Raw genomic sequence first — 22,632 nt, 5'->3', positions numbered from 1 at the left:
CAGGAGATTTGTGTCCCAACTTTGTCCTTGCCACTGATTGGCAGAGTTCCTGGCAGGATGCTTGTTGTTTCCTTTTTCTTTTCTTTCTTTCTTTTTTTTAAAGATTTTATTTATTTATTTGACAGAGAGAGACACAGCGAGAGAGGGAACACAAGCAGGGGGAGTGGGAGAGGGAGAAGCAGGCTTCCCACCGGGCAGGGAGCCCGATGCGGGGCTCGATCCCAGGACCCTGGGACCATGACCTGAGCCGAAGGCAGACACTTAACGACTGAGCCACCTAGGTGCCCCTTTTTTCTTTTCTTTCTTTCTTTCCTTTCCCTTCCCTTTCCCTTTCCTTTCCCTTTCCCTTCCCTTCCCCTTTCCCTTCCCTTTCCTTTCCCTTCCCTTTCCTTTTCCTTTCTCTTTCCTTTCCCTTTCCCTTTCCCTTCCCTTCCCTTTCCCTTTCCCTTTCCCTTCCCTGTCCTTTCCTTTTCCTTTCCCTTTCCCTCTCCTTTTCCTTTCCTTTCCTTTCCCTTCCCTTCCTTTCCCTTTCCTTTCCTTTCCCTTCCCTTCCTTTCCCTTTCCTTTCCTTTCCCCTTCCCTTTCCCTTTCCTTTCCTTTCCTTTCCCTTTCCTTTCCTTTCCCTTCCCTTCCCTTCCCTTCCCTTTCCTTTCCTTTCCCTTTCCCTTTGCCTTTCCTCATGTGTTATTTCTTGACTTCAGATTCTCCCTTGGTAGGTGAGTGGCCTCTGAGGGCCCTTCCAGATCCAGAGAGCTGTGACCGAAAGTGGCACGTTAGCCCCCTGCAGTCTCTGGCCTGTGATCGGACTGAGCATCCGTGGGCACAGGGAAGCTCCTCCTGGGGTTCATGAGGCCTGAGCCGGGGCCCTGGCTTCCCTGGAGCTGCCTGAACTAACACCCTGGCTTGTTTCAGAAAGGGATAAAACTGCAAGGTGTCTCCACAAAGCCAGTCTACGTCCCCAAGGTGGAGCTGAATCAGGAGCTGATAAAGGGTGTCTGTCAGGGCACCTCAGACCTCAAAGACGAGCTGAAGCGGTATATTAGGCAGTCCCAGGACAAGAAGCCTGAGGAACCCACTGGCTCAGGTAACCATTAGCAAACCGCGAGCTCCCCTACTGGGACCCCTGAAATGGGAGGGGTCCCCTCGGTGTTTGGGGGCGGGGGGAAGGGTCTTGACCCGGAACACGGGGGCTTGAGTTGCAGGGGCCCTGACATACCTGCCCTCCGTCTGGGAGGCCATGGGGGAACCTCCTGAGTTGTAGCCATACTTCCGAAAACATCTCTGGGCACCTTGGTGTTAACGACAAGACTTTCTGGACAGTCTGTTCTTGTGTGTCACCTCGAGGCTGGCTCAGGTGGCTTCTGAATAGACTCTGGGTTATCAGTGTATTTGGTGGGGAATGGCTAGTTTTGGGGTCAGAGAAACCTGGCATTCCTCTCTGACACTCTCTTTCCTTCCCTCCTGTATCCAATCCACGACCAGATTTTACTTCTTAAATTTCTCCTGACTCAGTCCATGCCCCCACCGCCAGCCGTCACCTGCCTGCTTTCTGTTGCCCCCCCCCGTGGCAGCTTTCTAGCTAGTCCTTCTGCATCTACTCTTGCTGCATCCAGAGAGAACTTTTCAGGGTGTGAATCTGATCTCCTGGGAACGTCTCCCCTCACCTTGTTCAGAGAATTTCCATTGCTTTTAGATTTCAGACCATGCTCTTGACACTGTTCTACAAGCCCCTGCCTGGTCAGGCCTTGTCCATTTCACCAGCCCTGAAGCGCCCCCTCCTCCCACACATCTTTCTGCATGCAGCTCCTCACATATGCTAAGCTTCCTGCCACAGGGCCTTTGTATGTGCCGTTCCCACTGACCAGAAGGCTCAGAGACTCCACCATCCTTACCAGTTCACTCCTCTCACCCTTCAGAGATCAGTTGAAACATTGTATTTCTCAGCAAACCTCCCCTGTCACCACCACTCCCACTCCTCAGACTAGGTCCCAGGATCCTTATCACCCCTTGGGAGCCTTTGCCTATCTGTCATTTTGTTCTTCCCCCACTAGATTGCAGTCTCTGTGAGGGCAGGGGCTCAGTGTGTTTTTCATCCAACACTCTCTCCCCTGTGCCTAGCCCAGAGCCTGGCACATAGTGAATCTTACGGTGTAACCCCGGGGGTGGGGCTTGAGTCTCAGCTGGGCCAGCTGAGTGTCCGTGTAGAAGCCTCTGAAACAGCCGTGGCATGCTCTGTGTGGAGGGTACAGCTGTTGACGAATTGGCCACACATACTAGTTTTCCTGCTACATCAGTGATTGCTGGTCTGGGAAAGGGTGATGGAAAAACCGGAGGGTGAGGAACGAGGCCTCTTGGCCTCATCGCCACAAGCAAAGGGCTCGACCCTTTTCTGTTGACACCGGAAGAACGGGAACCTCAGAGAGGCTTTAGAGGTCATGGAGCGGGGCGCTGGTGGAGAAAAAATTGACCCCAGCTACATTTTAAGAGAAAAGAGGGACACACCAAACTCGTCTTTTTGTCTCGTTTCTAACTCTTATAAAGGTTTGGGTAGGGAAAGTCAGTGGAAATCACCTTTGTAGACCCTCTCTCCGCCTGCCCCTGGCAAAGCTGGCCCCTGGGGTTGCTTTGGAAGAGCTGCATAAAGTAATCCTTTCTTCTTTGGCACAGGGAACTCTGGAGAGCATGGCCCAGCATCTACGCCCAAACCCATACACTTTTCGAAAAAGCTCCTGAGTAAGTAACCCCGCTGCTGTTCCTGGGGCTCCCGCCAGCCCGTCCCAAATGGCTGTGGTTGGGGAGGGGAGGCAAGTGCCTCTACAGACGAGTCTGGCCACAGTCCCGCTGAGTGGAGGCTGGAGGGGCTGCCGCAGAGGCTCCCTTGGGGTGCTTGGCAGGACCTGCCCGTCAGCACTGGCTGTGCAGCCGGCCTGGGCCAGCAAGGTTACCAACACCCGCCTGTCTTGAGAAATACTTGCTGACACCCCGTTTTGGCACTTGGGTGGAGCGCCCCCTGGAGGAGCGGCTCAGAGCTGTTCCGTCTTGAGCCACCCTGTGCGGAGCACTTCCCCACCTCCTTCCCCTGACGGTCCTTCTCTTACCACCACCCCGCCCCCAGCCACTGAAGACAGTGTTTTCCTAATTGCCTTCACCCGTGAAATTTTAATACCACGCATATGCAGTATGTCTCTTTATAGATTATGCTTTCATACATGTAAAGAGTAAGATTTTTTTCACCCTCTTCCACCAAGAATCCATTTTTGCCCCTTGAGCGGGGCATACCACCCACACGGTGAGAAGGCATATGCTCTCGAGGTGGGGGTCAGGGAGACGAATGGTCCTCAGTTTCCTCATCTGTCAAACTTGGACCATAACGACGGGTGACCTCACGGGATTCTTATGAGTGAGGTTTCCACGGGACACTGATCATTGTGAAGCTCCTTAAAGCCCATAAATATGCCCCTGACCGGTGGCTGTTACCACTTCCCTGAAAAGTCAGCGTGCCCCGAGGAGTGCTGCCCCTGGGGGATGCGGGAACTCTGGGTCCATGCCATTGTTGTTTGGTTTTAGAGTTTAGGCTGTCTTTGGCAGACAGATGTGTGGTATCGGTCTCCAAACGGAGTAGAGAGCCAGGAGCCGGGTGCCTGGTGTGGATGGAGCAGGGAGCCCCCAGCTCAGCCGGCAGATGTGGCAGGGCCCCTGGTGTGACCAGGGAAGGGAAAAATCAGTGAACAAGCGCTGTGCACCTGTGTCCTTCTCCGATCACACTCCCCCGAGAGCTCTCTCGCCGCCGGCCCAGATCACAAGCGCCTCTCTTAGCCCGAGTGAGCTGTGGGTGGTGGCTGAGGTGGCGCAACAGGCAGGGAAGGAGTGGACCAGTCACAGTGCAGATGAGCCTCAGAACGGCTGTGAGGACCAGGGACCGTGCCCTAGGCCGGCGACACAGCCGGGGGTCCTCCCAAGAGGAGGCTGGTCCTGTGGGAGTGGGCGGGCGAAGAGGAGATGGGGCCAGAGTGAAGACAGCGTCTGGGCATAGGACTCGGAAGTGGGAGGAAGGGGGAGCAAGGGGGTCATGTGGGGCTGAGTGGGGGCTGATGGGGAAGTGGAGGGTGACAGGAGAGCAGGGTTTGTCTGCGGGCAGGGTTAGGATTCACAACACCCCTCTTCACTCCGGTGGTGGAGGGAACCTGAAATCTTCTAGCTCACGTAGACTTGAGTGTGTTTCAGACTCGCCAGGGGTTATACACTGCTGGGCCCCGGACTGTCAGAGTCAGCAGGGTCTTGGGTGGGATCCAAGAGTTTGCATTTCCTACAGACTCCCTGGCAATGCTGATGCTGCTGGTTGGAGACTCTGCTTTAGGTAAACTCAGTTTTCATAGGCACACACTCCAGATAGTTTTTAAAGACTGTTGTGATATTCGGCAAGCACAGTTCTTTGCTGACTCCCTTTTTGTTTTTTGTGTTTTTTCTTTTATAGAGATATAATTTACCTATAGTAAAACGTACAGATCTTAAATGTGCAGTTAGGTTAATTTTGACAAGCGTGTATGTGTGTGTTAGCAAATCAAATTAAAGAATTACCCCAGAAAATTCTTTCATGCTCCTCATTATCAGTCCCAACCCCCAAAACCACTGATGCAGTTTTCTGTCACCATAGATTCATTTGCTTGTTTCCAGGGAAAACGTCCTCGCTTTATCTGTATGGGTCACATTCATTCAAATTATTATTATGGTGGTTTTTAAAAAAGATTTTATTTATTTATTTGAGAGAGAGAGAGTGGGAGAGTGCAAGAGCATGAGCAGGGGGAGGGGCAGAGGGAGCCAGAGAAGCAGACTCCCCACTGAGCAGGGAGCCCAGTCCCAGGACCCTGAGATCATGGCCTGAGCTGAAGGTAGACGCTTAACCAAGGCACCCAGGCACCCCTGTTATGGTGTTTTGAAAGTGTCATTGTGCTGTGCTTCAAAATATCTTAATTCTGAAAATTTTCTTTTTCAGAAGAAGAAAAGAGACCCAAGAAACCTTGTAAGTTATGCATTTGTGCCTCCTTTTGTTTCTTGAGATTGCCCAAGTGTGGAACTAAATGCTGGCAGCGAAGCCTGACCTCTCTGGTCGGGGTTCTGTGATGGGACCCGAGTTCTGTGATGATGTTCTATCGTGGCAGGTGGGCCTGAGGTTGGGGGTGAGCACGAGTGCGCGTGAGTAAGACGAATAATGAGTGTAGCCCTGTCGGGACTCAGCTGTATCGCTCCGGCTGTCCAGGGGTGTGTTTGCAGAAGTAGCGCTTGAAGATCAGTGTGGAAGGGACGACAGGCCATCTGGTCACTGTGTCACGGGTCCAGTTCATGTTTCTCCTCCTCATTGCCAGCCCCTGCCTCTGCCTCAACCACCAAGATGCCCACCTTCGGAGCCCCGGAGCAGTTACAGGATCTAAAGCAGCCCGGCCCGGAGAGTGAGTTAGTGTGGGCAGGGGGCAGTGTGGGGTGTCCACTCTGAGTTTGTTCTGAAAACGGCTCCCTGTGTCCTCCCCCAGGTGTAGGCAAAGCCACCACCACGCAGCTGAATGCGGCGGCCCTCAAGGCCAAGGTGCTGGAGACCTTCTTAGCCAAGTCCAGGCCCGAGCTCCTGGAGTGTGAGTAGCATCGGCTCTGGGGAGTGGCCCTGTGGCTCTCAGGCTCTCTCCTGTGCAGCTCTGCTCACGTCTTCGCCCTCGCCTCTGTCTGGGGGTCCAGCTGGGTTCCTCCTTCCCCTTGTGTGCCACTGGCCTGTCCTCCACTTGGCCGCAGCCTTCCTCGCTCCCCTTCCGCCCCCCCGCCCCTCCCCCGCCAGCACCGAAGCCACGGGTGGTGATTTGCACCCCCAGCCCTGCATGAGCCCAGCTCACCCCTTTCTCTGGACCCGCACCTGCTGCCCACTGCTGTGCCTCGGGCATTGCTGGGGGCCCACTGCCGGCACCCCGGCTCCAGTCTTCCCCTCGGCTCCCCTGCCATTCCAGAACCTTCCCACTTGCCATAACCAGTCTTCTCCCTGTCCCACCCACCCTCCTCCACTTCACAGAGAAGAGGGGCCCCTCGTCCTCTTGTTACTGCCATATCTCATGCATCGCCACCTGCCCCCTCCTGCCCCCTCCCCGGCTGCCCCCCTCCGCAGTCAGTCCACCTCCTCCTGCTCTGCCTGCACTCCCGCACCTGGTCACCCTCACCGGCTCGCCTGGGGCCTGCCTCTCTGCAGATGTGTCAGTTCCCCTCATCCCAAAAGGAAAAGCAAAGCGAACAGAGGAACACAAAAGCGGCGAATGCAGCCAGCCTCCCTCTCGCCTGAATACTGGTGAAAAATACAAATTTCTGGGTCCCGGGCCAGTGCTACAAGATCAGGCTGCAGGGGACCAGCACAGAAAGCGGGGTGGTAATCTCGTTTCCTCCGTGATCTTTGGAGGGAAGTTGGAAAAATACGGCTGCATTGCTGTGGCCGAGGGTCAGAAGCCCCAGGGAGCTTGACTCTGTCTCGCTGCTGCCGGAGCTGCAAGTCTCTGTGTTGCTGAAAGCCCCCGGGGCCCCCGAGTCAGGCCTCTGTCCCTGCCCTCCGGCAGGCCAGCTCTGGCTGGGGGTAGCGGCAGCCCCCGTGCAGCTGAATGTCAAGGATGCCTTTCAGCCTTCAGTTGGCTGGACCCCTCGGGGGTTATTCGTCCTTCTAGAAGGGAACACTCCCTGCGTCTGCAGAGTCACTCTGCTGCCCTGGGCGCCACCTGCACCTCTGGTCGCTCCTTCATAGGTACCTTTGCAGTCGGCCTGGGCTGTCTGCAGCGGGGGCCAGCTTTCTCAGGGCTTGTGTCCCCAGAGCTTCCTGCGGTCCGCCCCCCAGCCCCCCGCAAGACCCAGGCTTGGCGCTGGGGCCAGAGCTAACTGCCGCAGAGCTGCTGGTGACGCACTGAGCCACGTGTTTCTGGAGCCACGTGAGCAAAGAAACGGAGTTTTAGCAACGCAGGACCTTGGAGAACATTTTCCCTCCTCTGTTCATCTTGCCCCCTTGCTGGGGTGGGGGGAACCTCAGGCCTCTGTGAAAAGCATCCTGCCCTGAGCTACCTAGCAAGGGAGTGGCAGGCGGTGGCAAAAACCCGGGTCTCGTGGTTTCCAAGGTCCCAAGCTAGGGATTTCCCCTCTGCTGGGCTGCCCTGGGACCTCTCCCCCACGGTCCAGGGTCTCCTGGGAGGGGAGGGGCAGAGATGAATGTGTCCCAGGAAGAAGGTTGAGCATGGGGACAACATGCAGCTGAGCTTAGTCTTCAGATCTCCTGGAACTGGTTGGAGGAAGTGTGGCAGGAAGGGTAGGGAGGCCATGTGAGTGTCCCAACCAGGAATATTCAGATGATTGCTGTGTTTGGCTCCCTGCTGCCCACCGAGTAAAGTCTAGACCCTTTAGCTCTCTGCCCTGTGGCCCCAACCTGTCTCCCTTCTCCTGCTAGGACCTCTCTCCCAGCTGCCCGGCCTTTTCTGGTCCCAGTACATGCTCACCATCCTTATGACTCCAGGCTTTGCTCTTGCTGTCCCCTCTGCCCAGAATAGCCTCACCCCACTCTGCTTGCTTTTGTTTAATTTTTCTCAGCTTCCTGTTGCTCAGCTCAAATTCCAGCCCACTTGCGAAATGTTCCCCTGTTCTCCCCCCACCCTTCAAGTAGAGCCACTTGTCCCTAGAGCAGCGCACCCACCTGTTTGGCAGAGTTAGGCCTCACGGTGTTGTCACTGATGGGCTTGCCTTGCCATGAGGCTGGGTACCATGTCTGGTCAGAGTTGGGTGTCTTGCCCAGAATCAGGTGCTTGGTAAATGGCTTTGGGTGAATGAATAGACAGATGGGTGACAGATGGACAGTTGGCTGGATTGATAGATAGATGGACACATGTCAGGCTGGCTGGATAGAATGGATGGATGGATGTGTGTATGGATGATGGATGGGTGGATGGGTGGGTAGATGGATGGATGGATGGGTGGCTAAAATAAATAAGTACTACCAGGTGGGGAAAGGTTTAAACGTGAGAGCACTTTGGGCACCTTGTAATTGATCCCTTGGGTAATGCTTTCTTAGATGCCATTAAATTCAGCCTGGACTACAACACTGCCCACAATAAGGTGGCTCTGTCGGAGAACTACACAGTCGCCTCTGTGGCCGACTCATCCCTGAACTACCAGCCCCATCCCAAGAGGTTCGTGTACTGCTCTCAGGTTCTGGGCCTGCACTGCTACAAGAAAGGGATCCACTACTGGGAGGTGGAGCTGCAGAAGAGCCACTTCTGTGGGGTGGGCATCTGCTACGGCAGCATGCCACGCCAGGGCCCCGAGAGCCGGCTCGGCCGCAACAGTGCCTCGTGGTGCGTGGAGTGGTTCAACACCAAGATCTCTGCATGGCACAACAACGTGGAGAAGACGCTGCCCTTCACCAAGGCCACGCGGGTCGGTGTGCTTCTCAACTGTGACCATGGCTTCGTCATCTTCTTTGCTGTCACCGACAAGGTCCACCTGATGTATAAGTTCAAGGTGGACTTCACGGAAGCCGTATACCCGGCCTTCTGGGTGTTCTCTGCCGGTGCCATGCTCTCCATCTGCTCCTACAAGTAGGCAGGCCCCGGACGCGGGCCTTTGCGGGCCCCAGACTGTGGGGGACGGAGCTGCAGGGGGACCTCTGAGGGACCAGGGGTTGAAAGTGTGGGAGGGGATCTGGTGGGAGGCTGGGGCCGGGGGATGGGGTAAGAGGAGAGATCTGGCCAGGGGAGGGGATGGGGGTGATTGCGTGGTGGGCCAGGAAGCATTGCCACCTCCTGGTGCCCATCAGGGCAGGGTGACCTCCTCCCCCTTGTTCTGGTAGGTCTCTGGCTGCTGGCAGTGGGACTGGGCTTTGGGGGGTAAAATCGTTAGCGCCCTTTCCTCTTGGAACCTGTAGCCACTGTGCGCTCCTCAGGCGACGTGGTGTGAGCCCCTTTGCTCTCTGGATCAGCCTTCGGATCTTAGCATTTTGATTCTTCCCTATAGGGCTATTCAACTCAATGGATTGTTTAAAAATTCCAAAGTAATTGAATTTCAATTATTCACCCCCCTTCCACTCCACCTGCCCACATGTATGTGGGCATTCGGGTGTATGCTCAGACCCTGGTTGTTTTCTGTCCTTAAGAGAAACTACCCATGGCAGGTCTCCACCCAGATCAGAGTTGCTGGAAGGAGTGTGTCCTCTCCCTCCACTGGCAAATAGCCCTGCTCCCCTTCCTCTCCTTGGACCTCACACCCCGTCGATGGCTTTCAAATGTTCAGTGCAATAGGAGACTTTTCAGGCTAAGGTTTTGAATCAGCCTTTGTGGAATTTGTGATTCAAGGTCAAGGTGACCCAGGTCCCACAGATGCAAACCCCTCCCATTTCCCACTCTTGGCTGACATTCTTTGGCTGTACCCACAGAGCCTTGGGGAGGCCTCCTTCCCATAGCTTAGGCTTTGGGGCAAGGAACTCCACGGGTCAAGAGCGAACCTGCTCTGGGTTGACAGAGCGTGGTGGTTTTGCTCTTGTAGAGTGTCGTCTTGCCTTCTTACTGATAACTGGGCTCCATGGTAGCCTCTCCTCCCCAGGACTGTGAGATCCTGGACTGGCTGGTGGAGATCCCACGGTGGCCAGCACAGTTGAGTGGACAGCTAGGCTTGCTATCCGTAGCCTGTAATCACACGGACAGGTCGTGTGGGGCAGCCTCACGACCACGCTAGCTCACCTGCTGGGGTGACTACCTGTGGCCCAAAGCATCTTCTGGCAGGTCCTAGGAAACGTCAGCATTCTTGTTTACCCCTGGCCACAGGCTGCGCACCTGGGGCTGGCCCTCACGGGAGTCAGATGCCCGCCACTGGCTCTAGCCCCTTCTCTTTGCCTCCTTGGAGCTAATTCCAGATGGGGGGGTTAACCAGGCTAGGGGAGCCAGAGACCTTAAGGGCCAGGGAGAGAACACGCTACAGGACTCAAGCACAAGGGGCTAACTTTCCTGCAGTGCTTCTGTGCAGTGAAAATAACCCCAGTCCATGAAGGGGAAGGAAGGAATGGATTGCCAGAATTTCCCAAGCTCCTTATATCCTGATGTTGTTAGGATATAAATTCCCAATCCAAAAGTGGGAGGAATTTAGCCTCCTGTTGGTGAAACGAATCCTGCTCTGGACTTTCCTAAGACGGGGAGCTCAGATCAGGCTCTTCGCGGTATAAAAAAGAGGTCACCATTGGGGACGTGGGGACTCCAGACCTCTTCTATGAATATTTGAGAATGTAACACATCTCTGGCCTTGCACTGGAATTCCGGGGCGCTCCAGTTGAGCCCCGAGCCCTGGAAATTCCTGATGGGTGTGTTGATCTGTGTCGTCCCCCGGCAAGGACTTCCACTTCCTTGGAAGGGAGATCATCTTTGTAGGGAAGAGATCCCTGCAGTAGCCGAGATGTGTTTTTTTTTTTAAGTGTTCTTCCTTTGATCCTGGGAAGAAGAGTTCTTTGGTGATTCTTCTCTGCTGTTGGCCCAGGTCAAAAGCATCTTCATTGATCCTCTGAAACAAAAGCCTTGCCTGAAGCCCATTTGGCTTGGGAGACAGCTGGGCTGAGGAGGAGAACGCTGGCGGGGAATCCGTGGGTCCTGCTGTGGCTCTCTTCTGTGGACCTCAGAGCAACAGAGCGCACTTCCCCCGCGTGTTGTCCCGGCCTCGGGATGGGGCGGATACTTCCCTCTGTGTGAGAGAGGCAAGTGGGTAGCCCACGCTGAGCTCTGTGCAAGGGGCTCTGGAGATGGAAACCCTTGCTGTCTTGAGCCATCCTGTGTGCGTATGGGATGGTGGGACGTAAGTTCCCTCGCCACTGCCGAGCGCACAGTCCTCAAAGTTGGGGCAACTTTGTATTCATCTGATTTCTTGTTTTGCAAAATCAGTCAGGTGAGGAGGTATTGGATTCCTCTGCTCACTACTCTTGCCATCTAGGAGGAGATGCCTCCTAGATGCTCCCTGGTGCCCTGGGGAAGAGTCAGAAATCCCCAGAAACACAAACAGAAAACTACGACCCCAGATGCAGGTGTCAGGGACTGACTCAGTCACTCTGGCATGAGCAGGTCAGGGTCAGGTGTTTGTATTATTCAAGACCGGTCAGTGCTCTGGTTTAATTACTCTGAAATGGATCTGCGACCTGTAACTAATATTGGGACATCATTTCTTTATCCTGCCTCCCCCCCCACTATTGACTTTAGTTAATTCAGAGTATTTGAGCTATTATTTCATGAGCTGATTTTTTTAAGGAGTCGACTCTTCAGGAGACAATTAGGGCTGTAGGCACCGATCTTTTGAAACCGACAAGAACTACTAGGGCTAAGGCTGGTTGACCTACCTTAGAATCTGTGAATGTAACAAAGTGGTATCTGGTACTTTTTCTTGCAGCCCAGACATTGTATGCATTGTCTACACACACTGAAAAGTATAGCACTTCCTGAGTTCTGGGATTTCTCGTGAATTTTGTTTTTGTTTTGTTTTTGTGAATTCTTGAGCCCGAGGGAAGTCCTGTGTCATAGACTGGATGTTTCTGTTGCTTCAACAATCATATGTTGAAACCTAACCCTCGGTGCGATGGTAGGGTTGGGGGGATTAGGTCATAAAAGCAGAGCCCTCATGAATGAGGTTAGTGCCCCTATAAAGAGACTCCCGTAGAGCTCCCTCACCCCTTCAGCCATGTGGGGACATAGCAGGAAGACAGCTCTGAACCAGGAGGCCGTTCCTCACCAGACTTTGAATCAACCAGCCCTGGATCTTGGCTGGATCTTCCAGCCTTCAGAACTGTGAGAAATAAATGTTTGTGAGTTAAGCCACCCAGTTTCTGGTACTTTTGTTACAGCATCTCAGACTAAGACACCACAGGAGCTGCACAGCTGAATAAAGGAAGTGCTTCTGTGCACTGGAATTCCGGGCGCTCCAGTTGAGCCCCGAGCCCTGGAAATTCATTTGAAATGGAGTTGGGAGGCACCTGGATGGCTCAGTTGGTTAAGCGTCCAACACTTGGTTTCAGCTCAGGTCATGATCTCAGGGTTGTGGGATTGAGCCCCGCCTCGGGTCCCATGCTCAGCACAGAGTCTGCTTGTCCCTCTCCCTCTGCTCCTTCCCCTGCTTGGGCTCCTTCTCTCTTTCTCTCATAAATCTTTTTTAAAAAAATGGAGTCGGGAGGCTGGAAGGGGGAGCTCTCATGCTGTACCACTCCTTGCAGCCCTTTGCAGACCCAGTGGGAAGAGAATACCTTGCATTGGCAACAGCCCTGCATACTCCCCTCTCGTATGGGTCCAAGAAGAGTGGCTGACCATTCAATCTGTCACACTTCACTACCGCAGCAGGAGGAAGAGAGATTTTCTCCTCCCCCGGCAACAGCCCAGCCAATGAGAGACCATTACAACTCAGCTGGTGAAAAGCCATTACACTTGGAACTCCCAGTTGACGCCAACGGACTTTTGTTTATAACAGCCCTCCCAAACCCCACCCCACCACCTTTGCACTATCAAAGAATGTTCCTCCCTTCTGCTCTCAGGACTTGTGTGTAGTTTTGCCATGACTTGCGTGTCCCAAATTGCAATTCTCTGCTATTCCTGAATAAATCTATTTTTGCTGGTAATATAACTTTCATTTTCAAGGTTAGCATTACCTTCTGGATTTGCCAGTCAGAAGTGTCGGTGGCCTGGGGACCCCCGAAGTGTGGCTGCTGTCTGACGCAAGGGCAGTCCTGTTGGGACAGTGTCCCCCAGCCTGTCGAATCCAAACTCCAGGCTGTTAGCAGAATTGTGTCACCGTGCACCATGTGCTGTCAGCACAGAGGTGGTGGGACTGTTTCTTTTTAAGATTTTATTTTTTGACAGAGCACACCTAGGCAGAGCGGCAGGCAAAGGGAGAGAGAGAGAGGCAGGCTGCCCGCTGAGCAGGGAGCCCGGTGCGGAGCTCGATCCCAGGACCCTGGCAGGCAGACACTTACCCGACTGAGCCACCCAAGTGCCCCATCTTTTTGGTTCTTTATAAGGAATTCCATCTCTCTGTTTACAGTGCCCATCGTCCCCGTATGCCATCTACTTTATCTCTCGAAGCCCTTAGCTAATTAATTATAGTTGTTTTAAATTCCCAGCCTGATAATTCCAACATCCCTGCCATGTCTGCTCTATCTCTTCAGATTGTGTTGTTTGCCTTTTGGCATGCTTTGTAACTTTTTCTGGCTAGCCACACTCGGCGTGCTAGGTGAAGGTGAAAGGAATTGCTGTAGATAGGCCTTTGGTGTGGGGGGGGGAGCCATGTTCCGTAGCCCTGTGATGAGATCTCAGCCTTGGGTGAGGCCCCGCCTCTGGGCTGTGAGCCTCACAAGTATTTCTCGGTTTTATTCTGCTCCCCCCAAGTAGAACAGGATGGCTAGAGGGGTCTGGAATGGGCTGTTTCTCTGCCCCCAGATCTGCTAGGCTCTGATAAAACCCCAGCAGGGTAGGCTGTGGTTAAATAGTTTCTCCTGAGGACAGGCCTTGTTAAGAAGAGCAGAGTGACTTGCTGCATTTCAAAATGGTCCCTCTTCCCCTACCTCCTGGAAGCTCAAGAGGATTTTTCTCCAGTATTTGCTGTGGGAACCTGAGTGAGCTCTTGGAGGTAAATCTTCACAATGTGGTGGGAGTCCCCCTATGACTGGGCCCCTTGGAGTTTTTAACCTTCAGAGTCATCTACCCGAGCCTCCAGCAGTTCATCAGTTACACTCCAGGTGTTTCTACTCCAGCAGTGGTTCCATTGGTGAGTCTCTGCCTTCAGAAGTCATGATTCCTTGTTTGTCGTCTGTGTCTCCAATCTTGGGGACAGCAGTTGGCCCTGCGTACTCCCCTCTCGTATGGGTCCAAGAAGAGTGGCTGATCATTCAATCTGTCAGCTTTGTACTTACTGTTAGGAGGGAATTGCACCTTCCAAGGTTCCTATGTGTGGACCTCCATGCTTTCATTTTTATTCAGTTCAAAATACTTTTAGTTTCCCTTATTTCTTCTTTGACCCATCAGTTATTTAGAAGTGTGTTTTTTAAGTTTTTACGTATTTGGGGGTTTTCCAGATATCTTTCCGCTATTGGCTTTTAATTTAATTCCACTGTGGTCTGAAATATACTTTGCATTGTTTGAATTGTTTGAAATTTAGCAAGTTTTGATTTATGACTCAGAATATGATCTAACTTGGAAAATGTTCATGTGCACTTGAAAAGATTGTGTATACTGCTGTTGCTGGGTGGAGTGTTCTATAAATGTCACTCGGTCAAGTTGGTTGATAGTGTTCAAGTCCTTTATTTATATCCTTACTGATTCATGTTTACTTGTTGTATCAGTTATTGGGAGAAGGGTGTTATAATCTTTGACTAAAACCGTGGGTGTATTTACTTTCTTTTTTATCAGTCTTTGTTTTATGAAATTCGAAGCTCTCTTATTAAGCACCTAACTATTTAGGATTTTTATGTCCTTTCGTTGAGGTGACCCTTTTATCCTTATGAAGCAACGCTTTATGTCCCTGCTAAAATTCTTTGCTCTGGAAACCACTTGTCTGATATTAATAAAGACACTCTAGCTTTCTTTTGATTAATGTTAGCATGGCATATCTTTTTTCCATCCTTTTGCTTTTAACCTATGTCATTATATTTGAAGTGTATTTCCTATAAGACAGCATGTATTTGGTTCTTGCTTCTTTTTGCAATCTGACAATCTCTGTTTTTAACTGGTGTGTTTAGACCATATACACCGAATGTAACTAAGCATGTAGAATGGGAAATAATGCTGTGGTCATCTTTGGAAAAAAAAACACAAAGCTGCCATAATGCTCTCCTTTTTTTTTTTTTCTCCTTGAACACTTACATCCTGGTTTCAGGTTGGCTGGCATCTATGTTAATTTATTTTTTGTTCTGTGCAATTACTGTTATTCTACTCTTGAGGGTAGGGAAAAATGTTCATATGAAAAAACTACTCAGCTTGCAATTTTACATTCATCTTTTCTATGTAAAAGATTTACACACACACACAACAGCATTTGAACCTCACTGCCAATATCCATTAATAATATTGGATTATTTCCCTGATGCTCCTGGAACTACCAAATACAATAACTCTTGAAGTGACACAAAGAGTAGCGTCACCTGTTGGTTGCACAGAAACTAAATTCTTTGTTTAAATTTGTTTTATTTTTAAGTAATCTCTACACCCAACATGGGGCTCAAACTCACAACCCTGAGATCGGGAATCACATGCTTCACCAACTGAGCCAGCCAGGGGTGCTCCCAGAAACTAAGTTCTTAAAATGCCAAACCAAATCAATGCTTCGTTAGCAGAAACTGCTCCTTTTAAAAAAGAAAAGGCTCCGAAATGCATTCCCACTTTATAAAACACTCATTTAGAAAGGAATGACACCTCTTGATGCAACACCTAAAGAAAAGGCTGAATGCAGTCTGTGCTCTGCTGCTGTTTTTGAAAGTTATTTTTTAAAAATACAAATCGAAATTTGCTCATGATATAAGAAGTGCCAAATATCTTTAGTCAGAAATAGAATTCTATGAAATGTAAACAAAAAAGCTTCTGCATTTATTTCCCTCTTGTGGGGTGGCTGTGCAATTTTGTCCTATTGTACGGGTAGACCTCTGTTCTATTCCCAGGAGTCCTGCCTGTGAGGTGGGGTGGTTTCTGTTTTGCTTCTGCATTCCTTGATGACTCATAATGAGACATTACTCTTGATGTCTAACAGTTGGGTATTCCTTTAGCACATTCGAACAGTGACACGTAAGTGACCTTTCATTTGTCACGTCTCTGGAAGGTGGCCAATAACCAGAAACTCAGTACAACAGTATTAGGTGCTGTTGGACACTTAGGAAACAGCAGGCTTTGCCATGGGAAAAAGGAGAGAATACTAGAAGTGATGATCCCCCCCCCCCCCCCCAGCTTAACGGTGAGGCAGAGACTAGAAGAAAGATGCTGGAGTTGTATCCCACAGTGGTCTCTTCTCTGTTGTATTTTTGATCGGTCTCTTTCCATGAGGTAGTTCCTCTCCCCTGCGCTGCCAAGTAGGCCCTGTGTTCCTTAACAAAGCAACAATAGTGAAAGCGCCACCAACTTGCCAAATCTGGCGGAGCCCAAGGGCGTGCCTCCCTGGGTCATAGGTCATCTTCTGTTGCTCTATTTAGGACACTCGTCCCGCCCCTGCCCCAGCAGATATGCCTCTGTGGGTCATTAGAGTGGCTCTTTGCGTGGAACTCTGACTCCAGATCCCTCCCTACAATACTACTGTTACCGCACTGGCCTCATGGAGGGGTGGCTTATTCATTCAGTGAATACTTTTGGGAATTCTTACTATATGCCAGGTACTGTTCTCATGCTGGGGATACAGCAGTGGAAAAAAAAAAACCCAAATCCCTGCCTTCCTGGAGTCTACGTTCTAGTAGAGGGAATAGACAACACAGATAAATGTTAGTTAGGGAAAAATGCGATAAAATAAAGCAAGGTTAGGACATAGTGTGATAGATTTATGTGTGTATGTGGTGGGCCAGATAAGATGTTCAGGGAAGACCCCTCTGATGGGGCGACATCTGATCAACATCCAGAATGAAGTGACATAGAGGGTCAGACCACGTGAAGCCAAGCTTGGGGAGAAGAGCAAAGGCCCTGTGGCAGGAATGTGTCTGTCGTCTGGAGGACATTGTGGCAGAGTTTTGGATTTTATATCAAGTGTAAGGTAATGTGAGGAAGGCCATGCTCCCCTTTAGTCCTCCTCTCTCATTTCCCTCCAGAAAGCTCCCTGAGAGCATTATTTAACAGAGAGAGACGCAGCGAGAAAGGGAGCACAAGCAGGGGGAGCGGGAGAGGGAGAAGCAGGCTTCCCGCGGAGCAGGGAGCCCGGTGCGGGGCTCGATCCCAGGACCCGGGATCATGACCTGAGCTGAAGGCAGACGCTTAACGACTGAGCCACCCAGACGCCCCAAGAGAGCAGGAGTTCTTGTCTCTCTTGTTCTCGGCTATTTCGTAAACAGCAGCAAAGCGCCTGGGACATAGTAGATGCACAAGAAATGTTCATCAACTCTGTGAATGAACATCTCGAATACAAGCTCCAACGTGCATAAAAGACTGTTCTATGTTTGGGGCCAGACAGAGGAATTTATAACAGAGCAAAAAAGTAATATTTAACACCTGATGCTAAACACGACTATTTCCAGAGTCCTAGGAAAAAAGCAAAAGCAAAAGTTAAGTCCTCCACAGGCATCCTCTTGAAGCATTCTGGAGTTTAGCCTATCCTTTCTCTTCTGGGTCCATCTGATTTTACTGGGAGGAGAGAGCCCTTTCTTCAACCTTGCACAGAGAAAACCTCCATACCCCTCGTCAACCCCTCAAAGGGACTGATTTTGCCCTGGGATTTAGTTGTCTCTCTTTCTCCCTTTCTTCGTAGGACACGACATCCTTAGGGGCAAATTCCCTAGCACCTAGGTATTTAGTCTGGATGATTCTCAGATATTAGAGGCATTTCAGTCACCTGAAGGACTTGTTAAAACAGATCCCTGGGCTCTATCCCCAGAGTTTTGGGTTTAGTAGGTCTTGGGACTTTGCATTTCTAGCAAGTTCTCAGGTGTTGCTGATACTGCAGATCTGGGGACCGCACTTTGAGAATCAGTAGTCTAGAAGAACATCTCAGGGGGCATCAATAAATACATCCATCTGGGCCTTTGTGTGTCCAGTTTGGGCCCCTCTGAAGTCCACTAAGATGAGAGGAAGAACTTTCACTCTGCAGCATTCTACATGGTAGAGCCTTCCCTCGTATATGGGTATTTCTCATCTCCTTGGCTTGCATCATACTTCACTTCCCCTTTTCTTTGGTTATTTGTCATTTCATCCTCTGTTGATTCTACTTGTCCACGCCCCCTTAAAGTTGAGAGTCCAGGGTCCCTGCTATTCTTAGCTTAGCATTCTGCCCTCCAGGAACCCACCCACTATCATCATCACCACCATCATCCCATGATCATCACCATCATGATCATCATCATCATCACCAACATTGATTCCTACCTATTATGTTCCTGGTAACGTACCAGACTCTACGTACATATTAGTGAGGACGCTGCTTTTGATGCCGATGAACAGAAAACCCAACTTAAAAAAATTGGGAGATTTTTCATCTCACACACCAAGTAGTCCCAAGGTAGGGCAGTTCCAGCATTGACTGACTCAGTGCATCAATACTGTCATCAATGGGTCTTCTCTTCCTTCCACACTGCCATTCCTGGCCTATTGGCTTTGTCTGCAGGTTTGCTCACCTCCTGGTCAGAGAATGACTGCAGTGGTTGTAGGCATTTCCATGGGGTCACGACACTGCAGACCATAACACGTCTTACCTTATTACGTCTTCCAAGCAACCCTGAGAAGCGGGTTCTATTCTCCTTTTTTTTTTTTTTTTTTTTTTGTAGGTGAGGAACACGGGCTCAAGAGATCACATTAGAACCCTGGAAGCGTTATGCTATGTGAAGTGAGCCAGACGCAAAAGGACAAAAGTGTCTGATGCTACCTATATGAGGTACGCAGAACAGGCACATGCATGAGGCTGGAGGGCAGCAGAGTGGCTCGCAGGGGCTGGAAGAAGCAGGGAAGAGGGAGTTAGTGTTTCGTGGGTGGGGGTTTCAGTTAGGGAAGATGAAAAAGCTCTGGTGATGGTCGCACAACAATGGGAATGTACTTAGACCACTGCGTTGCACGCTTAAAAATGGTTGAGGACGCCTGGGTGGCTCAGTCGGTAAAGGGTCTGCCTTCGGCTCAGGTCATGATCCCAGGGTACTGGGATCGAGCCCTGCATTGGGCTCCCTGCTCAGCGGGGAGTCTGCTTCTCTCTCTCCCTCTGCTTCTCCCCCTGCTTGTGCTCTCTCTCTGTGTCTCACAAATAAATAAATAAAATCTTAAAAGAAATGGTTAAAACAATACATTTTATGTTATGTGTATTCTACCAACAGAGAGAGAGATTCCCAAAATGGCCACAGCCCTCTTTCCATTCCCGCCTGCTCTTCCAGAACCTTCCCACACCCTCACTAAGAGGCAGAGCCTATTTCTCATTTTGTTGAGACTTGGCAGTTTTGTCACCACCTTGGTGATAGACAGTGATAGGAGTGACCCTGCGTGACTTCTCAGGCGAGCTCACAAAAGGAGCTAGGGCTCCTGCCTGGCTCTGCCCCTCAGAACGCTCTCCTGGGGACTTGGGCACCACGTGCAAGGGACCCCCAGCCCCGGCCGGTGTCCCTCCTCCCCCCGGGCTGTGTGACCAGCGAGCTCTGGCCGGCTCCGCCGTGGCGGACCTGGCGGAGAAACAGACCCATGTGGGAAGCCGCTGATTCGGGAGCAAAATCCATAGCTTGACAGCCACAGTGCCTGGAACCCATGGCAATGAAGTGACAGAGGCCAAACCCTGGACCTGGAGCCGAAGCGCACTCAGTCGTACCCCCTCTGCTCCGCCAGTGACCACACACCTACACGCCAGCTCCGCGCCGGCCTTGACCCGTCCTATGTGCCTGTCCTACGGTAACTTCACAGTCTGCAGAGAGAGTGTCTAGAACCACGCTCATCTTCTGTTGCTCGAAACCAGCGCCCCTCACGTGGAGGAAGCGCCCTGCTGTGGTACTGTGTTGACCTTGGACTAACCGACTAAGGCTGAGGCTTGAACCGCTCCCTTGCTGCGTCTTGGCAGAGGCTGCCTTGTGATCCTCGCAGACACAAGGGGAGGGGAGGTCTGCAAGAAGCTGGCGCAAGGCCATCTTCTGTTGGCCTTCTTTCTCCTGGGAAGCTGTCATGAGAAGATGTCTCCTTTCTGTGAGGTCCTGGTGAGGCATGGGTGTCAGAGTTTCAAGCCACTTCCCTGCGGGGGCGGGGCGGGTGTACTCGCTCCCCAGCAGGGGGCTGCTTCGCTCGCCCTGCAGTCACCTGGCCCCTTTGGTTTTGCTGGCGTGCCTTTCAGTGTCTGAGGCACACATCACAGGGAGCTTGCACCTTTGGGTTCTTTTTGGTGTCTTTAAGTAATACACTCTTTCAATCTAAAAGTGGCTCCTTGTAACTTCACTGGTTGAATCAATCAGGCCTTGGCCTTTTAGGCGAGCTTGAAATCCTGCACTTCCCCATTCTTATCATTTATGTAGTCACAATCAATATTGAACAAATTCATTCTTCCATGGCTGGAAATCTTGAGGCAACTTAACCCTTTCCTCGAGGTATCCTCCATCCAGACCTGTCATTCTTCCTCTGTAAATGTTCTCATTTCTGCCTCTACTCCCATCTCTTGTCTCCCCCTGAATTCAAACCCTCGTCTGCTCACTCCTACGTTGTAGTAAAATTCCTGAACTAGGCTTCCTGTTTCTAAACCTTCTCCTTGTAACTCATCTTCCATGGCACTGCCCGGGTAATGTCAAGATGCCATTTTGCATGTGGCACCCCAAGGTTTACAGGCTTAAAGTCGATATGCTTTAGCTTCTTGTTCAAGGCTCTCCAGTTTTTGCTGTATCTCCAAATTCATCTTCCATGAATCCTCCTCACTAACCTTTTCTTCTCACCAACTTGGCCAACACAATGTTCTTTGAATACGCCAGATGGCGTCTCCTGTAGTTCAGGCTAAGTGCCACTTTCTTCCTTCCTGAAGCCTTTCTCCACCACTGGCTCTTGTGAACCCGTGTGTCACTGAGTTCTCTGTAGTACTGCATGGTTTTGTGGATGAGTCCGAAAAGAAAATGACTAGAGGGGCGCCTGGGTGGCTCAGTCGTTAAGCGTCTGCCTTTGGCTCAGGTCATGATCCCAGGGTCCTGGGATCGAGCCCCACATCAGGTTCCCTGCTCCGTGGGAAGCCTGCTTCTCCCTCTGCTTCTCCCCCTGCTTGTGCTCTCTCTCTGTTAAATAAATAAATAAAATCTTAAAAAAAGAAAATGAAAATGACTAAAGACGGTGGGGGATAACCAGACAGAGCAAATTCATTGCCATTTGGTACTAAATGTCTGAGATGCACCGGCTGGACTGGTGTTCTTGGCCCAGAAGTTCTTAAGTGGAGTCTAAGGAGGCCCCTGAAGTTGATTTTGAAATTCTGCTATATGTGTATAGCAACACTGTAACACTGTGTGTGTGTGTGTGTGTGTGTGTGTGTGTGTGTGTGTGTGTCCGTAACTATAACCAGCTTCTTACAGAAGTCTGCTTCTGACCCAGTAAAGGCTGAGAACGCCTGACGGAGACAGAACCTGGCATAACTTAGAGACAAAGCAACAACAAGCCCCATTAGATTTTGGAATCACAATACTCCAGCTCCGTGAGACACTGGCATGTCACTAATCTTTCTGAATCACAGTGTACTCGTTTGGAAAACGAATGGTATCTCCTCTCCCTACTCGGTTGGGTTTTTGTGAGGAATAAATAAAATATGTGAAATTGCTTCATAAATGGTCAAATGCTCTGTAAACATAAGTGATTATACCACTTAATTCCAAACCATATGGTTCTGTTTATAGGTTCCAGTTTACACAATTTCTTACCTATCTTGAGATAACAAGTTCTTATCAGTCTTTTTTATTTGAAATATAGTTGACAAGTCCTTATTGGTCCTCTCTCCCCCTCCCTCCTGTGATCTGAGTGTTTCTTCCGTTCAGAGTCCATTGTCATTACCTGAATCATGGTCACAAGCTTTGGTAGGACACTAAAGGTTACTGCTCCTATCATCACATTAAACCAACCCTCCTGCAGTATTTCAGTCAGAGCTTATTTATAAGGAAACTCACTGCAACTGGCTCCCCTCCTCTACGGAAGGAAGTAAGGATTTAAAGCAGGGCTTCTCAAAACTCACTGTGGTGGACCAGGCAGGTGTTTTTGGTTGTTGTTCTTGTTTTTTAAAATTTCTAATACATCATGTATTGGTATTTTTAGAAAACAGAAAAATGACATGAAAAGACATATAAAATACAAGCCACATTTTATTATCATTAGATTCAATAACCAACTGTCAAAATAAGCCATAAAAATGTCTTTTTAATGTTTATTTTTTTAAAAAGATTTTTATTTATTTGACAGAGACACAGCGAGAGAGGGAACACAAGCGGGGGGGGGGGCTGGAGAGGGAGAAGCAGGCTTCCCACTGAGCGGGGAACCTGATGCGGGGCTCGATCCCAGGACGCTGGGATCATGACCTGAGCTGAAGGCAGACGCTTAACCGACTGAGCCACCCAGGCACTCCAAGCCATAAAAATTTCTAAACGCTTACTCAGTTTCTGCACTAACTTCCTGATGGATTGGAAGCAAACAATCTGTGGGCTATACTTTGAGTCATATGGCTTTAGAGGGTACAAGAAAACAAAGCCCCTCTGAGAATCTGGTTACTGGTCAACTGATGGGCTCCCTAGGTCCGATCAGCCACAAGGGGAAATGATTACATGGTCCTTTGGCAGAGTCTTTGGTTGGGGGCACTTCCCAGAGAATGGGGTGTGAGATACACGCAGGTATGCTGTTTGCCTGGGCTGCCCTAGAAACTTCATGTTTGTAGACTATGCTGGAAATTGGAGGTTGAGAGTAATGTCCCGCAGAGTAAGTGTTCTAGAACACATAGAACAGAATCTTCACAAAATATGTG

General features: G+C 50.6%; 1 protein-coding gene across 12 annotated transcripts in view; it reads left to right on the top strand.

Moving 5' to 3' along the window:
* The window catches only part of TRIM25 (tripartite motif containing 25), a 54,847-nt gene that overhangs the window by 9,550 nt on the left and 22,665 nt on the right, over positions 1–22,632 (top strand). For 7 of the 12 annotated variants that reach the window (XR_003607505.2, XR_003607506.2, XM_028092981.2 and 4 more), the window contains exons 4-9: positions 913–1,084; positions 2,668–2,733; positions 4,994–5,020; positions 5,364–5,447; positions 5,529–5,627; positions 8,075–8,600. Coding sequence is in view for 8 of the 12 variants with exons in the window: in XM_028092981.2 (XP_027948782.1) it covers positions 913–1,084; positions 2,668–2,733; positions 4,994–5,020; positions 5,364–5,447; positions 5,529–5,627; positions 8,075–8,600 (974 nt within the window). In the remaining 4 variants the exon portion in view is untranslated. Of the gene's footprint in view, positions 1–912; positions 1,085–2,667; positions 2,734–4,993; positions 5,021–5,363; positions 5,448–5,528; positions 5,628–8,074; positions 14,604–18,460; positions 21,453–22,632 lie in introns of those variants that run through there. The other 5 variants (XR_003607507.2, XR_003607508.2, XM_028092983.2 and 2 more) reach the window with 5 other exon arrangements.

Source organism: Eumetopias jubatus, unplaced genomic scaffold (assembly GCF_037043125.1).
Source record: "Eumetopias jubatus isolate StellerSeaLion01/CBP00866 unplaced genomic scaffold, mEumJub1_p1.0 scaffold_10, whole genome shotgun sequence".
NCBI lineage: Eukaryota > Metazoa > Chordata > Mammalia > Carnivora > Otariidae > Eumetopias > Eumetopias jubatus.
Note: the sequence above shows the minus strand (reverse complement) of the source record. Positions and strands in the feature narration are given on the sequence as shown.